The 18,849-nt window shown below is 41.2% G+C and overlaps 2 protein-coding genes across 2 annotated transcripts in view; both read right to left on the reverse strand.

The window, feature by feature from the left end:
- Nucleotides 1-8,640: 8,640 nt before the first annotated feature.
- LOC130071019 (E3 ubiquitin/ISG15 ligase TRIM25-like) lies at nucleotides 8,641-9,170 on the reverse strand. Its single transcript, XM_056235629.1, has one exon. The coding sequence runs from the start codon at nucleotides 9,109-9,111 to the stop codon at nucleotides 8,641-8,643; it is 471 nt and encodes a 156-aa protein (XP_056091604.1). The 5' UTR covers nucleotides 9,112-9,170.
- A 2,259-nt stretch (nucleotides 9,171-11,429) lies between these two features.
- Nucleotides 11,430-18,849, reverse strand: part of cct2 (chaperonin containing TCP1, subunit 2 (beta)) — a 285,779-nt gene continuing 278,359 nt past the window's right edge. The window contains exon 17 of the mRNA XM_056234734.1: nucleotides 11,430-11,440. The gene's annotated coding sequence lies outside the window, so the exon portion shown is untranslated. The remainder of the gene's footprint in view (nucleotides 11,441-18,849) is intronic.

Here is an 18,849-nt window from a genome sequence, read left to right on the forward strand (position 1 = left end):
CACAAACAGGAAGCCATTAAACACAAGAAAGAATTCATGAGAGCTTATGGCTCCTGGAAAACAAGTGGCAGGAAAGGTTAGGACCGCACTAAATTCATTCTGCTCTCAAGATGAACTAAATAAAATCAGAGAAGAAATCCAAATTCGACACAGTGCAGTAAGTGAATGTTATGAGCCCATTCAACGCAACCACAATGCCACCCCAGACATTGTACCGAAAATGGATGCTTGTATAGCACTCACTGCAGAGATCAGCGCAATAATAGAGATGCGGCTAGAAACTGTAGACGAGGTCTTCAATCCAGAACTTGAGAAACTACGAGTGAGGATGGCACTCAAGAAGGATGAGTATGGATCTGTCTTCGGACACACAAAGACAGATACTGTACTCTCTCCCGCAGATAATTTAATCAACTCACAGGGCTCAAGCAAACATGTAGATGCGGGAGCAGAACTCGCAGCTCAACAAGAAAAGGTTAAAGCAGTATATCAAATACAAGCTCAAGAAGAAGTTCTTAGCAAGTTAGAAGAAGAGAAGCAGCTAGTTCTTAAAAGGTTGGAAGAAGAAAAGTAAGTAGTTCTTAAAAGAATAGAGACAAACATGCGTCAGGAGAAAAAGATACTACAGCAAATTCAAGCAGAGTCAGAAGTAAGAATAGCAGAGCCTAGAGTAAACGCATACGAGAGCCTTGAACATGACTCTAGAGACTGGCCAAAAGAGACTGATCTCACGGTTGGATTCAAAAGCCAGCTTAATCCAAAGGCCATCGCATACCAGCCTCCTCAAGCACACGCCAATGCGCTAGCATCTCCTGAGAAAGATGGCCTTACCCGAGCACCCGTTAACTCACTCAGTATGAATCGCCTGCCTGCTCCTGAGCCACCAAAGTTCTCTGGCGAAGCCCTCAAGTATGTAGACTGGATGATGTCCTTCATGGCCCTCATAGACCACCAGCCTTTCCCAGCTCATGAAAAAATGTTCTACTTAAAAAACTATCTGAGTGGAGAAGCACGTAAGGCATATCAGGGTGCCTTTACGGGTCCTGGAAGAAAGGTACGGAAAGTGGCCCAAGGTTGGTACCAGTGATCCTGCTGCACTTCGAGAGTTTGCTGACTTCCTGCAAGGCTGCGTTGAAGCAATGCCTCATGTGAAAGGATTGTCCATCTTGGACGACTGTGAAGAGAACCACAAGTTGCTGAGGAAATTACCAGACTGGATCACACGAAGATGGAGCAGAGTCGTCACGGAAAGGTTGGATGAATTCGGGGATTACCCGAGCTTTTCCTGTTTCACAAGGTTCATCCAGAAGGAGGCTCGGATAGCCTGTAACCCTGTCGCCTCTCCACTTCTGATCAAGGCCACAGATGACAGGCAGCCCAAGAGAGCTAGAGCACTTCACACAAAAACTAAAAGGAACTATCCCACGGAAAAGGTTGGGAAAGTGTTCAGCACCAAGTCAAGGCCACCTTGTCCAATCTGCAAAGATGAGATGCACGGCGTTGTAAAGTGCCCTACCTTTGCAGCGAAATCTCTGGAAGATAAGAAGGCCTTCATACGGGAAAACAGTTTGTGCTACGGATGTTTGAGAAAGGGACATAACAGTAAGGATTGCAAAACACGACACTCTTGTGGCATATGCAGCAGACGTCACCCCACCTGTCTACATGAAGAGAGAGAGAACCGATATGTGGAGGCAAAGGAGAAACAGTACACTTCCACAGACGTATGTTATAACGTAAGTTATAACGTATGCTCTTCTGGATTCGACATTCGTCTTGGAAGACCTACTAGAAGAGCTGAACGTGGAGACTAAACCAGTACAGCTCAAACTGAGCACCATGACCGCTGTTGACACACCCATCACAAGTAAAAGTGTCTACGGTCTACAAGTTCGAGGACTACAGTCTGAAAAACAGATTCAGCTACGCCAAGCCTACGCTCGTGGCTTCATTCCGGTCGACAAGTCCTACATCCCAACTTCCGAAACAGCGCTGCTCTGGCCTCATCTAAAGCATTTAGCAAACAAACTCCCGCTGTTAAAGGACTGTGAGGCAGGACTGTTAATTGGAAATGATTGCCCGTTGGCAATGGCCCCCCAGGAAGTCGTCATAGGAGGTGAAAATGATCCATTTGCTCAGAGAACGGAACTCGGCTGGAGCATCGTAGGCTCATCCACGGTGGGAGAGCTGGAAAAGCGACCAACAAAGGCTAAATGAAGTCTCAATACCAAGATGCTACCAACCGCGAGGCTTCTGCAAAACTGTCACGAGGGAACTACACCACTTCTCGGATGCCAGCAATATAGGATATGGCTCGTGTTCCTATCTGAGGAGCAAGAATGAAGATGGTGAAGTTCACTGCAGCCTTGTGATGGCAAAGGCTAGAGTTGCGCCTACAAAACTCACAAGGATTCCAAGATTGGAACTTTCAGCAGCAGTGGTCGCTGCAAGATCAAGTGTCATGCTGAGAAACGAGCTTGAAATGCCGATCAATGCAGAATTTTTCTGGACTGACTCGCAAGTTGTCCTGGCTTATATTAACAATGAAGCCAGAAGGTTCCATGTCTTCGTTGCCAATCGTGTGCAAATGATCAGAGAACACACCAGCCCCAGCCAGTGGCACTACATAGACACAACAGAAAACCCTGCTGACCATGCGTCGAGGGGTCTCAATGCAGTAGACATCTCCACAACAAACTGGCTACTAGGACCCAAATTCCTGTGGGAACAAGAAATACATCCAGAGTCTCACCTCACTCCTGAGTTGCTTGTTGGTGATCCTGAGGTCAGGTCAATGCAGGCATTTACAACTAAAGTAGAACCTTCCAAGTCAGACTTTCTTACCCGTCTAAATCGATTCTCCTCCTGGTCAAAACTCCTGAAAGTCATCGCAAGAATCAAGAGGCTGAATTCAAAGCAAATCCGTCCTGGTGAACCTGTGACTGTGGAAGAGCGCGAGAGAGCTGCCGAATCAGTAATGAGGCTTGTACAAGAAGAAGCATTCTCCCAAGAGATGAAGATACTTCAAAAGGGAAAGGGTCTTCAAAATTCCAGCCCTCTGTTTCGCTTGGATCCCATCTTAGAAGGAGGAGCACTTCGTGTCGGTGGGAGACTAAGTCAGTCATCCTTAAGCCTAGAAGTCAAACACCCTTTGATTCTACCCAAAGGAGGACATATTACCAAGCTGATCTTGACTCACTGCCACGAGAGGATCTGTCACCAAGGACGGAATCAAACTCTAACAGAACTTCGAGCCAATGGGTTTTGGGTCATCGGTGGAAGTAAGTCAGTTGCTAAGCTTATACACAGATGTGTGAAGTGCAGAAGACTCAGACGGCCTGCAGAAGAACAACGCATGGCAGAGCTTCCTAAGGAGCGTGTAGAAGTCTCTGCTCCCTTCACATACTGCGGCATCAATTGCTTCGGCCCAATCATCACTAAGAAAGCCCGCAAAGAGCAAAAGCGCTATGGCTTAATCTTCACTTGCCTCTCGATCTGTTCACATTGAGATGCTTGAGGACTTATCCACAGATGCATTTATCAATGCCTTAAGATGCTTCATCAGTCTCAGAGGAGCCGTTCGTCAACTCCATTGCGATCAAGGAACCAATTTTGTGGGAGCTAAAAATGAGTTCAAAGAAGCATTGAAACAATGTGACACCAAAACAATCAAGAGCTTCCTCGCAGAAAGGCAATGTGAGTTAATCTTCAATGCTCCCTCAGCAAGTCACGCTGGTGGCGTCTGGGAGCGCCAGATTCGGACTGTCCGTAATGTCCTAAATGCCACACTCTGTCAATACTCAGGCAGACTCGACGACTCTTCCCTTCGAACTCTGTTCTATGAAGCAATGGCCATTGTGACCAGCCGTCCGTTAACCGTAAACGGGGTAAATGATCCTACCTCGCTCGAGCCATTAACTCCGAACCATCTCATACTGATGAAGTCCAAGATTGCCCTTCCACTGCCTGGCAAATTTGAGAAGGAGGATGTCTATGCAGCGAAAAGGTGGCGAAGAGTCCAGTACCTCGTCGAACAGTTCTGGAGCCGGTGGAAGAGAGAATATCTCATGAACATCTCCACACGCCAAAAGTGGCATACGACTCGACGCAACCTTAAGGTAGATGACTTAGTCGTCATAAAGGAAGATACCCCTAGAAATCAGTGGCACCTGGGACGAGTGGTTGAACCCACAAAGGAGAGCGATGGACTAGTGCGTCGCGTCAAGGTGTTAGTAGGAGAAAGGACGTCAGTGAAACAAGATCGCCCTACCAAACCTTTGATTACAGAAAGGCCCATTCAGAAACTAGTTCTTCTCCTCGAGAGTGAGTGATCAGTCTAACTGTCTACACCTTTATCCCCTTATGACATAGGTTACTCTATCAGTTATTAAGTAGTACTCACCTGCATATATCTAGAAACACTGATACAGACATAGGACTCAAGTATGAGCTGTTCAGCCAGGTTGATCCATGTCTTCACTCTTCATAACATGAGTGGTGGGAGTGTAGATGACCACTAGCAGTGTTTTATAATGATTATCCTGTTTTTTATATTTTTATTTCTTGTGACTTTTATTTTGACATCGTGCTATCTGCAGGGGGGACCTTTTTCTCTATGCTCACGCGCTCACTCGTAAAAAAGGTAAACGCAAGAAGGCACGATATAAGACAATGCATGTTTAGAGTCAGAGGTTGAAAAATATTATTGTAACCTTCAACTAAAGTGTTTTTACATTGAAGTGTTATTCCTCTGTACTTATTTGTTTGGCAGTAATAGTTTGAGAATAGTTTACGAAGTTGCTAGCTAGCTCTCTAACGTCCAAGTTAAGTTAATGGCGGCAGCCTTCCCTGGATCACCACTCTTTAGCACCCTTTGAAATGCGGAGCGAGGTATGTGGTTCATTGTAATGTACTATTTCATATGAATTCATTTCATACGTTCATGTAAATGGTAATGAGATTCATTTCATGATGGTTATTACCTGCTATGCTGTTATCAATGTGATGCTATCTTGCTAAAGTGCATTTGTCAAAGGATTATTTTGTATCTGACTAAACTGCTTTTGTTATTTTCCTTTTAAGTTTTCACGGTGTTGGTATTGATGCTGAGCACAGTGTTGGTGCAAAGCACGCTCGTCTGAATTAAAGTACACCGGTATGGAAACACTCCCAAGCCTGTTTATTCCAAATTGAAGGGCTGCTACACACGGGATCGTGTGAACGAACACTTTTCTGAAAACTGACAGGTGTGCACAATGTTATTTTTGAAAATGGAGAGGGTGAAATGTCCGTTTATGAAAATAGCCGGCCACGTGTAAACTTAATGTGGCAGGCAGTACAAGAGAGGGAGGATAGAGAGAGAGTACGAGAGAGAGACAGAAAAAAAAAAAATCAACTACGCCACCCTGGTCGCTAAGCCAGGGAAGTGTCCTATTAAAGACACACAGGTTCGGTGTTTCCCTTACATAAATACTCCGAGACGTGAATATGGAAAAATACAAAAATATATTCTTTATTTAGACAAAGATAAAATACTGGCGTGCCAGTCAGTTAGGTTCAATTATAACATCACACAATAAACAGCTCACAGGACTCGTGGTCACCCGAAGCAGGACGAGCTAGTGCCAGACGTCGCTTGTCTCAGCGATGGTAAAAGAGCACCCACACGTGCACTACACGTCACTCAAATCACATCAACCAAGACCAATCACTATGGATTGCAGACCACACACTGTGTCTCATCAGGACCCGCCACCTTAATTGGACAACTAGCCCTCCTGCTCCGGGCTCACAGTGCCTGAAACACAAGAAATAAAGAATTACAAAAAAAAAAAACCAAACCAAATAAATCAAAACAATTATCCTCACCTATGGGTACCCATATACAGGACACCACATGCGTGACATACAATAATATACGTAACTAAAAGGAAAACACTCCGCAATCCACTCAAACCTGCACTCATCAGTGTCAGTGATGGTGAATGGATCGCTACGGGCCAACAGGAACAACCTCCCCAGGCCGGTTACCACTCACAATCCCTCTTTCCCTTGGGACCAGCCGGGGATAATCTCACAGTGAGCAAAGAAAATAAACAGTAATTATAATACAAATAAAGCACAAAACAACACCCAAAACTAAGAAAACAAAAGACCAATTACCAAGCAAACTGATAAATCAACAAGCAAACCCAAAAAAACACAAAAGGTAAATTACACAGAAAAACAAAACAGAATTACACACGCAAGCAAAATAACTCAAACAAAAACATTAATAGGAACAGAACAGCAGCGACGACAAGTCCTAGAGCAGGCAAGTGTAGTCTTCAAGTGCCCTTAAAACGGCAGATCGATCCACCTGCAAAAGCCGGACTATGAGCTAAAATATGCATAGCATTAATTTACTGTTGTACAATTGATCGCACATACCAAACATGCGGAGATCGCGCCACTCGCCCAGTCGACAAGAGATGAAAAAGCCCAATGATACGCTGGAATACACAGACTCCATAATATTAACTATTCGCTCATTAATTAAATACAGCCAAAAGGGCCAAAGAGAGACCTACCAGGAAGTCAAGCAGCAATACACCCCCGATGCTGAATGCAATTCATACCAAAACGGTGGTATCCGGAAAACAGCGCGTGTTGCCAGGCATGCAACCCTCAGCACAACGTGTGCTTTTCTGCGAACAGCCCAGAACCTGACAAAAGTAACACTCAATCTAATGTTCATTAGGCTCAAGCATAAAAACCAGCCGCCACACTCACCTCAGCCAGAGCACCAGACAGTCGCAACAATAATGACGTGCTAGAACGCGGTCGCACATTCACGCAATCTCCGGTGACAACACCGCCACCTTAATATACCCCTTGGAAGGAATTACCATAATTATCAATGAATTGAATGCTGATCACCTGCGTGCATCTAGGGCGGAGTCTCACTCTACAGAGAGGACGTCAACAAACAGCGGCATTTCACTACATTAACATCAATATGTCTGTTCTCAAGAGGTTAACTTGAGTCAGGTGCATAGGGGAATTTCTACCATAACACTCATATGACATTCCTTTAAAAATATAATTCATTTCTGTAGAGCTGGACATTTTATTAAGGATCAAACGACTGAGTTCAGCTTTGAGAATAAAACCAACCTGTTTGTACCTCAGTATCTTATAACATATTTTACTTGTCTTGTGTGTGGATTTTTAAGTTTCTGTCTCCGCCTCCATTTCATAGTCAGTTTGTGGTTTTCTTGTCGAATAGGTCTGTGATTGTTCCCAGGTGTGTCTTGTTAGCTTGTTACCCTCTGTGTATATCTACACCTGTGTTCAGTGTCGGTTATTGTCCTTCCATGGATGTACGTGTGGAAGTCTCTCAGTTCTGTTCTCCTTGTGTTTAGTTTGGATTCTAAGTGCTTTTTGTTTTGCATTTTGTTATTGTTTATTAGTAAATCTCCACTTTGATCCTCGTTTTCTGAGTTCACTTCCTCTTTACACTTTAATCTTCATGTTTTACTCTGAATGTTTCTTCAATCTTCATGTCTTCACTCTCCTCTTTAATAATCGCCATTTTTATAATAGTGTCACGTGGATCTCAGTTGCTTCACCAGGAGTTTTTCTGTGTTTGGACGCTCTGTCATGTTTAAAATGAGAATAATTAACAGAACGAAAAATAAATTCAAGCTATGGGTGCATCTCAAGGTAAGGGATCAGAGTGATAGTCTGAGTGATGGATCTACAGTATGAAATGCCTTTCTTGTATACATGAATCTTCTTTGCTGATTCCAGATGAAACTGTGCCAAGTGGAGTGGTTGGCCCAGAGAAAGAGGATGTGACCTTCATCAGAGAATTCATGGAGAAGAATCCCTGTTTCTGGACATACCAGCCTTGGTAATGCACACGCTCAACTAAGAAGAGAAGAGAACTTTACATAAAGCCTGTATTTATGCCCTGGAGGTGGACACTATGGGAAAGATGACTTGTTCATCAGGAAATTGGACCTTGAATTTTATACAACGCATCTGTACCAGTTGTTAAATTATTTTATGAAGGTTTCTATAATTTTATTAAGTTTTAAAGTGCTTTTCTATAAAGTTTATAATGTTTTAATGGCTTTTTTAAATTAAATTTTTATAGTTGTATTTTACTGTAGTAAATACAATGTAAGCATGCAGTTTAATTTAATGTTCAATAAGAACACAGATAAATGGTATATGAATAGTATTTAATGGTTCTCTGTGTGATTTCATAATAAAAGTATACAAAATGTATAGCGATTGAACATTTTTCATAAAATCCTATATTAAGACTTTAAACAATTACTCCGTAACATATAGTTGTGTTAGATGCATACAAAAATCACATTGATGCGATTACTAAAGCAAGACACGCGTTGTGTTATTTTCAGCACAAATGTTTTCAGTGTCTATAGTGTCCTTTTGAAGTGGTGTGCCAAATAACAGGGTTGGGGTTTGACAAAGTGCCAAAAGTGAATATCAAGAAACCGAACTAACGTTTGAAGCCGGTGCGGCCACTTAGTGAGGTAACCCGACTGCCATGATCTGGAAGAGAACGGCTAAAATGGAAAGCATTTCTTCTAATCTGTCTGTTTGTACTGCTGGGTTTTAAACCCACCATCAATTTCCATCACTGTCGTGTTTCTGGCAGATCATCTCCTGCAGTCGTCCAGTGGCATCAGTCAGATTGTGTCTCTTTCTTTTAAAGAAACTCTCATGTTGTTCAAGGTGACTCTGACAGTAAGACTCCAGGCACCCCAGACAGGACTTGATGGCTTTGCGTTTTCTTCCATCACAGACGTCACACTGCACATCTCCAGCTCCAGCGTAACAGTCAGCAGGAAGTTTAGTCTTCTTCAGTTTCTCCACCACTTCAGTCAGCATGGTGTTTTTAGCTAAAGCAGGTCTTGGACTGAAGGTCTGTCTGCACTGAGGGCAGCTGTAGACTCTCTTCTCATCCTCCTCATCCCAGCGTCCTGTAATACAGATCTTACAGCAACTGTGTCCACAGGGAATGGTCACTGGATCCTTCAGGAGATCCAGACACACTGAACACATGAAGTCATCCTGAGAAAACGTGGCTTCTGCCATTTTTCTGCACGAATACAGAGATACAAACACACAACACCTCAACTACAGTTCAGTTTCTCTTTCCCTGAACTGAAACAGTTTCTTGTTTCCTGGTTCTGTGTTTAAGTGACGTGTGCAAACAGGCGTGTCTGTAAAGCAGCTTCCTCGTTCCTGGTCCCACACACATTGTGTTTAATCAGTCTCAGACACACACTCAAATAATAGAAGTTACAGAGAAGCAAGACAACACCTTTAATAGTTCAGTTATTCTGTTTCATAAATACTTCACTGGTACCGCAGGACTGAAAACTGTGTCCAGTTCCTCATAGGGCTGGGACGATACATACACCTATCTCCCAATTCAATACTATCATGATACTTGGGTGCCGAAACAATCTGTATTTTGATTTTTAAGAATTGCGATTCTGCAAGTACAGCGATTCGATTTTGCAATGTATTGCGATTGTTCTATTATTATTTTTGATAGTAGACCTTGAGGAACAGTTGAATCATACACTAATACAGACTGTACAGGATGTATAAGATGAGTCATATTTACAAAAACAATTCATCACATGGCAGCAAGTCTGTTGTCAATGGTAATGATTTTGCAAAGTTATTTTCTCAGCACTATTTGTCTGGTCATGTGATCTCAACATGTCCACAAGAGGTTAACTTGAGTCAGGTGCGTAGGGGAATTTTTTACAATAACACTCACATATGACATTCCTTTAAAAATATCATTAATTTCTGTAGAGCTGGACATTTTATTAAGGATTAAATGACTGAGTTCAGCTTTGAGAATGAAACCAACCTGTGTGTTCCTCAGTATCTTATAACATATTTTACTTGTCTTGTGTGTGGACTTTCAAGTTTCTGTCTCCGCCTCTTTTTCATAGTCAGTTTGTGGTTTTCTTGTCAATAGGTCTGTGATTGTTCCCAGGTGTGTCTTGTTAGCTTGTTACCCTCTGTGTATATCTACACCTGTGTTCAGTGTCGGTTATTGTCCTTCCATGGATGTACGTGTGGAAGTCTCTCAGTTCTGTTCTCCCTGTGTTTAGTTTGGATTTGAAGTTCTTTTTGTTTTGCTTTTTGTTATTGTTTATTAGTAAATCTCCACTTAGTTCTTCTCCTCGTTTTCTGAGTTCACTTCCTCTTTACAGTTCAGTCTTCATGTTTCACTCTGAATGTTTCTTCAATCTTCATGTTTCACTCTCCTCTTTAATAATCGCCATTTTTATAATAGTGTCACGTGGATCTCAGTTGCTTCACCAGGAGTTTTACTGTGTTTGGACACTGTCATGTTTAAAATGAGAATAATTAACAGAAAGAAAAATAAATCCAATCCATGGGTGCATCTCAAGGTAAGGCATCAGCATGATAGTTGGTGTATCTACAGTATGAAATGCCATCATTGTACACATGAATCTTCTTTGCCAATTCCAGATGAAACTGTGCCAAGTGGAGTGGTTGAACCTGATAAAGAGGATGTGACCTTCATCAGAGAATTCATGGAGAAGAATAACAAGAAAATCATCATCCGTTAGTGAAGTCTCCAAGAAATATTCCCTGTTTCTGGACATGCCAGCCTTGGTAATGCACACGCTCAACTAAGAAGAGAACTTTACATAAAGCTTGTATTTCATAATTTGGTATTTTTTATGTTTCTGTTTTATGCCCTGATGAAGGTGGACACTATGGGAAAGATGACTTGTTCATCAGGAAATTGGACCTTAAATGTTATACAACTCATCTGTACCTGTTAAATTATTTTAAGAAGGTTTCTATGATTGTTCTATAAAAGTTTTTAATGTTTTAATGTCCTTTTAAATGTGTTTTACTGTAGTTAATACAATTATGCATTTTAACTTCATCTTAAATAAGAACACAAATAAAATGGAATATGAACAGTATTTAATGGTTTTATGTGTGATTTCATAATAAAAGTATACAAACTGGATAGCGATCGAACATGTTTAAAATCCTATTTTAAAACTTTAAACAATTACTCAGTGACACATAGTTGTGTTAGATGCATACAAAAATCACATTGATGCGATTACTAAAGCAAGACACACATTGTGTTATTTTCAGCACATATGTTTTCAGTGTCTAGTGTCCTTTTGGAGTGGTGTGCCAAATAACAGGGTTGGGGTTTGACAAAGTGCCAAAAGTAAATGTCAAGAAACTGAACTAACGTTTGAAGCCGGTGCGGCCACCTAGTGAGGTAACCCGACTGCCATGATCTGGAAGAGAACGGCTAAAATGGAAAGCATTTCTTCTAATCTGTCTGTTTGTACTGCTGGGTTTTAAACCCACCATCAATTTCCATCACTGGATGCTGCTAGTGTTTGCCATTTATCTGTTAAGGCCCTGATAAACTCACGGTGAAGCTCTTTTTTGCTCTTCTCTTAGAGTACGTTTGACTAGTGAGATTGTGCTGAACTGTGCCCTGGCCTGCTTGAAGAGGTGGAAGAGCATGGAACTGGAAACATGACCTCACATCTGCGACTGTTTCAACATTGGCACTATCACTCTCTCTCTCCTCTCCACATACAGCTGGTGTGTGGTGAGCGCACTGGCGCCGTTGTACTGTGGCTGCTGTCGCATTATCCAAGTGGATGCTGCACACTGGTGGAGGTTGAGGAGAGACCCCCTGATGTGATTGTAAAGTGCTTTGGGTGTGCAGTAGTACATAGTAATAGTGCTATATAAATGCCTCATTTTATTTTACAACATTGCACAAAGGACAGGAAGTAACATAAAAGTTCAACCAAGACGAACAGATCATATGAGTTACTTAAACAATCTTTGTCATAGAATACACTTGTTTGTTCACAGTGTGAACGTTCTTGTTTCCACTTGTTTAATTTAAAGATCTGTGCCCGGTTGCATAAAGCACCTTAAGTGTAATTTTCCCTCAAAGTCGCCCTTATGTTTCCCTTAAACCTAAGGGTGTTGCAGAAAAATACCCTTAAGTGTTACTTAACGTTTTTTTTTTAAGTCAAACGTCATAAACACTTAGAATTTCCCTTAAATGCTGTTTTTTCACTTAAGTAATCGTTAAGTGTTGCATAAAACCCCTTAACGGTAATTTCCCTAAGTATAACTTAAGGTTTGGAAATCGTAACCTTAAGAGTAACGCGGACAAAAATAAGACGACATGGCTGAATTTATGAAACCAGCTGAAGATCATAGGGAATAAGAAGAACCCTTTGGACCAATTTAGCCATGAAAAATTGTTGCAAGAATACCGATTTGATCGACGCGCAATATTTGACATCGCTATCAAACTAGACGGCTGTCTGTCTGTCATTACACGCGACTCGCATGTAAACTATCACAACGTTAAGTCAGTGCGCGCACGGAGAGTGTGTGGCCGACAAAAAATTTACAGGAGAACGAGCTGATTCTGTGTTTTAAAAGGAATCATGACAGAAGAAAACAGGTATGCTATGGAAATATACTCAGCTGTATTTCGAGACACAGAGCCAGAAGTGCATTCACAAAAACTAAACAAATGCCAAAGCATGAGACGGTGAACAACACAAACTGCAGCCACTTTCGGAGCTAACGCGGTGTTGTGTGATAGCGTCACTGGACTGACACGTGATATTCCGACATGTTAGTGTTTTGCGTATCTATGGCAACAACAGACTTTTATAACGTGAATCCAGGATCGCTGTCGTGAAACACTTAAATGTTTCCCTTACCTAAGAGAACCGTTTAAGAGATTATATGCAACACCCTTAAGTTGTTCTCTTAGGTAAGGGTAAATCGCCCCTTAAGTATCATACTTAAGGGAAAAACTTAAGGTGCTTTATGCAACCGGGCACTGAGGTGAATTATCCATTGTTGCTTTTAGTAGGCCTACAGCTACAAATTGGAGGCGGGCACTCTAACTAAGAGGCTAAAGACTGAGAGATCAGGGGAGTGAGGTTTACACGCACAGCGACTACTGGTCTACGTCTGTTTCGACTTACGTATGTAAGTGTGAGGAGCATGAGAGGTCAGTCCTCGTGGGGCGAGTGAACTGAGAAAATTCGGGCCAGATGTGGTCCAGAAACTACGACATGTAATACATTTTAGCAGGAAAACACAAATTCAAACATTTAAAAAAGATTAAGGGCTTTTATTAAAAAAATAACAAATACACTATAACATGAACATGTATTAACAATGATCAAATAAACTATAAAATGAACATTAACGACACATTTTAAACAATAACTTTAACAATTCATTTTAAACAATATTATTAACAACCCATTTTAAACAATAACAATACAAATAATAACAATAAAAATAATAAAAATATATGTAAAATATTTATCAAAAACATATGTATAATATGTATAGAAAAAAATAGGAAGAAAAAAATAGACTAATTTTAAACAATAATACAAATAATAAAAATAACAATAAAATATATTTATAATATAGGAAGAAAAAATAAACTCAGTCACATGCACACACACAAATAATTTTCACAGTCACATGCACACACACACACACACACACGCACACACACAAATAATTCAGTCACATGCACACACGCACACACACACACACAAATAATTATCACAGTCACATGCACACACACACACACACAAATAATTCGCACAGTCACATGCCCACACTGTAACACACACACACACACACACAAATAATTTGCAGTCACATGCGCACACACGCACACAAATAATTCAGTCACATGCACACACACAAATAATTCACACAGTCACATTCACACACACACAAAAATAATTCTCAGTCACATGCACACACACACACACACACACACACACAAATAATTTGCACAGTCACATGCGCACACACACACACAAATAATTCAGTCACATGCACACACACACACACACACATAATTCTCACAGTCACATACACACACAAATAATTTGCAGTCACATGCACACACAAATAATTCACACAGTCACATTCACACACACACACACAAAAATAATTCTCAGTCACATGCACACACACACACAAATAATTTGCACAGTCACATGCGCACACACACAAATAATTCACAGTCACATGCACACACACACACACACACACACATAATTCTCAGTCACATACACACACAAGTAATTTGCAGTCACATGCACACACACAAATAATTCACAGTCACATGTGCACACACACACACACACACAAATAATTCACACAGTCACAAGCACACACACACAGTCACACACACACACACACACACACACACACACACACATAATTATTACAGTCACATGCACACACACACACACACACACACAAGTAATTCTCAGTTACATGCACGCACGCACACACACACACGCACACACACACACACACACACACACACACACACACACACACACACAGACAGACTCACACACACTCTCTGTGAACAACTTCTTTTTGCAGAAGCCTTCTCTTTCGTCCACCATCTGTATCTGCTGCCAGCTGGAGCCACCTTTTCATGGTCCCCTCGCCCTCCATTTCAGCAGCACTGGCTGCGAGGGTTTTTTCCGAACTGCAGCTTTGAAATAAAGGAATAAATATTGTTAAGCATTACAGTTTTTTACAGTTGCTAGGACCAATTAGGTGAATAGCACTGATGTTTAAGTACTTCACCCTGGTTCTAAGCCTAAACTTGACTTAAACTGTAAACTTGTCCCTCAAATCTGATTGGTTGATTGGAAAGTTGATCCAGGATCAACAAAGATGTTGATCCAGGAACATGTGGTACTTGGTGAAATCACGTTCACCGTCCTTTATGTCGAACCCTCCAACCAGCCCTAGGTTATTAATCTAAGGGAAACACATGCTTCTTATCAATTATCTTCAAGTGACATATGAACTGTTAACACTGATAACAAGAGTCCACACCAAATTTAAAATACTGTTATCATTTATCATCCCATAAATTTTGTGACATGAGGGCAAGTAAAAGATGACATAATTTGAATAAGTGGACATAACTTCCTACAAATGTACTTATTGTAGCAAGTACAGATTAGAAAATGTACACACTGTCTAATTTTGTATTTTTCACAAGACAACTGTTTTTTTTATTCACACTCTTTTTGGTGAGAAAACTTCTTAACTCACCAGTTTTTCTTTGAAATCACTTGATAGCAATTTCTGCTCCAGTCTCTTGAGGCTCTCGAAGTCTTACACTGGCAAAAGTCCATCTTCAATTTCATAATTTGTGTCCTGGAGTTGCTTTGCATTCAGAATCCGCAGAATAGACAGTTTCTGGTCAACAATCATTTCTTGTTTAGTCAGCATCTCACGGATTAGTGCTAGAACAGAAATTATAAAAAATATAACATGAACAATGGTAAAACAAAATTTAAAGGACTACATCAAGGAGTGAATCTGTGGCCCTGTGAATGAGATTATGCATAAAGTTTATTATGATACCAAAATACCAAAAATAAATAAACTGATCTGGAATTAATTTAATGTGCAAACTGTTGTAGTGTCTTTCTGGGCCGTGTCATATGAAATACTAATAACTTTTTAGCACGTCATTCAATGTATAGATTTTATTAGTATTGGCACAATAATCTGTTTATTACACTTAAATATATATATATATTTTATTTATTTTTTATTACAGAATTAGTAAATAAAGTTTGAAGCAGAAATATTTTAAAACGTGTGAACTTTGTATTCTGATAAATGAAATAATTTCTGAGAAAAGACTCCTGCTATCTCAGAATATATTATGAATATACACTCACCGGCCACTTTATTAGGTACACCTGTCCAACTGCTCGTTAACACTTAATTTCTAAGCAGCCAATCACATGGCGGCAACTCAGTGCATTTAGGCATGTAGACATGGTCAAGACAATCTCCTGCAGTTCAAACCGAGCATCAGTATGGGGAAGAAAGGTGATTTGAGTGACTTTGAACGTGGCATGATTGTTGGTGCCAGAAGGGCTGGTCTGAGTATTTCAGAAACTGCTAATCTACTGGGATTTTCACGCACAACCATCTCTAGGGTTTACAGAGAATGGTCCGAAAAAGAAAAAACATCCAGTGAGCGGCAGTTCTGTGGGCGGAAATGCCTTGTTGATGCCAGAGGTCAGAGGAGAATGGCCAGACTGGTTCGAGCTGATAGAAGGGCAACAGTGACTGAAATTACCACTCGTTACAACCGAGGTATGCAGCAAAGCATTTGTGAAGCCACAACACGCACAACCTTGAGGCGGATGGGCTACAACAGCAGAAGACTCCACCGGGTACCACTCATCTCCACTACAAATAGGAAAAAGAGGCTACAATTTGCAAGAGCTCACCAAAATTGAACAGTTGAAGACTGGAAAAATGTTGCCTGGTCTGATGAGTCTCGATTTCTGTTGAGACATTCAGATGTTAGAGTCAGAATTTGGCGTAAACAGAATGAGAACATGGAACCATCATGCCTTGTTACCACTGTGCAGGCTGGTGGTGGTGGTGTAATGGTGTGGGGGATGTTTTCCTGGCACACTTTAGGCCCCTTAGTGCCAATTGGGCATCGTTTAAATGCCACGGCCTACCTGAGCATTGTTTCTGACCATGTCCATCCCTTTATGGCCACCATGTACCCATCCTCTGATGGCTACTTCCACCATGTCACAAAGCTCTAATCATTTCAAATTGGTTTCTTGAACATGACAATGAGTTCACTGTACTAAAATGGCCTCCACAGTCACCAGATCTCAACCCAATAGAGCATCTTTGGGATGTGGTGGAACGGGAGATTCGCATCATGGATGTGCAGCCGACAAATCTGCGGCAACTGTGTGATGCCATCATGTCAATATGGACCAAACTCCCTGAGGAATGCTTCCAGCACCTTGTTGAATCTATGCCACGAAGAATTGAGGCAGTTCTGAAGGCAAAAGGGGGTCCAACCCGTTACTAGCATGGGGTACCTAATAAAGTGGCCGGTGAGTGTAATGTACACAGATGAACCAAAACATTATGACGATCTGCCTAATATGCCATTGGTCCACCTGAAGGTGTGCTCTGGCTCTGGCACCAAAGCGTTAGCATCCTTCAAGTCCTGTAGATGGTGAGGTGGAGCTGCCGTGGATCAAACTGGTTTGTCCAACACATCCCACAGACGCTCATTTGGATTGAGATCTGGGGAATTTGGAGGCCAAAGCAACACCTTGAACTCTTCATCATGCTCCAAGGTCCAGGTCTGACGCTCACAGGCCCAATGTAGGTGGACAGGGCAGGGGTCATCATAGGCACTCTGACTGGTCTGTGCTATGCAGCCCCATACGCAGAAGAGTACGATGCACTGTGCTATGACAAATTATCCCAGTCGCTCAGAACTTTATTTCTGCCCATTTCTCCTGCATCCAACATTTTGACTACAAGAACTAATGTTTTCTTACAATCTAATCTATCCAGAGCTAAATATATGGCCCTGTTAGAAGATGATCAACGATATTCACTTCACCTGTGACTGCTCATAATGTTCTGGCTCATCAGTGTACAATAAATGTTACATTCCAGAAACCATGTTTATGTCTTACTATTTTTAAATTCTGTGTTTTATTTATTTTAATACTGAAGTAGCCTTTTTTATGCTTAAGTACATTCTGCTGATAAAAGAAAACATACTTACAGACAATAATTTCAGGAGTAGGAGTCTGAGGAGTCCTTTGGCATCCTTCTGGAGGCTGGTTTGGGCTCTTTGGACCTTAAAGAAAATAATGCAAGGGGTAAATGGAAACCATTTATTAATTAATATGAAATCATTTTGGCCTACACCAACTTGCTGGCAATTAGTTCAGTTGACTTCTGAGCTCTGTTCCCACAGAGAGGTATTTCTTTTTAAAAAAAGTATATGTCTAACATATACCCATAATTTCCTATAGAACCATGTGCTGTATACATTCACGTTCACATGTGAAATCCTCAGTTGGCCAGATGGCATGGTGACTGGTCAGCATATCTGTAAAGGATATACTTTTTGTATGTGTGGGTCGGTCAAACTGGTGGACTGGTGGAGCAGTAGGACGGCCTGTGCTACCCTGCTGTAATTCTTCATCTTCTTCAGAGTCCATCACAAACGAGCTCAAAAGTCGAGTGCTTGGCCTTTAAAATATATATTTTTTTAAATAAAGTAATTTGTGTCACTTCAGTGCACTGAGCAAATCATATAATGTGAAAAACACTTTATTATGAGACCACAGAAAACAAATATTACAAAAAATATTACACCTACATTTTACGCCTTGCTTTTTTTCGGCCTGGCTCCTCTGCTTCTGACTGAAGGTCAGATTGTACCTCAGCCTCTCGAACCTTCCTCCTTCCTTCCTCAAAGTTATCTGTTTAAATAAAAAAGATAAATTAAATTTTAAATCACTATAATCATTCCTAAGAATACATGAATTAGAGATATCCAACACACCAGTAGTGAACAGCTCTCTAATCTCCCAAGACACCCAGTCTTGACTTGCCGTCACCTGCTGCTTGGTTGCGGAGTGTAGGGAGGTTCCCTTAAAGGGGTGATGAACTGAGAAATCAAATTTTCCTTGAGCTTTTGACATCTAAGAGGTCATCAAATTATAAGAATATCCTGTAAGTTTCAGAACTGAAAACGTCCTTGTTAGTCCAATAAAAGCTTTTATTGACACCAGGCTCAGCAATCGACTCGTTTTTCAAAGTGGGGAACTATGACGACAAAGAGGATAAAACACCACCCCCGCGGAAGAAGATCAACGCCTACTTCAACACGGCCGGTTTAGC

This window comes from Rhinichthys klamathensis, unplaced genomic scaffold (genome assembly GCF_029890125.1).
Source record: "Rhinichthys klamathensis goyatoka isolate OS25496 unplaced genomic scaffold, OSU_Roscu_1.1 h1tg000018l_1, whole genome shotgun sequence".
Classification (NCBI taxonomy): Eukaryota; Metazoa; Chordata; class Actinopteri; order Cypriniformes; family Leuciscidae; genus Rhinichthys; species Rhinichthys klamathensis.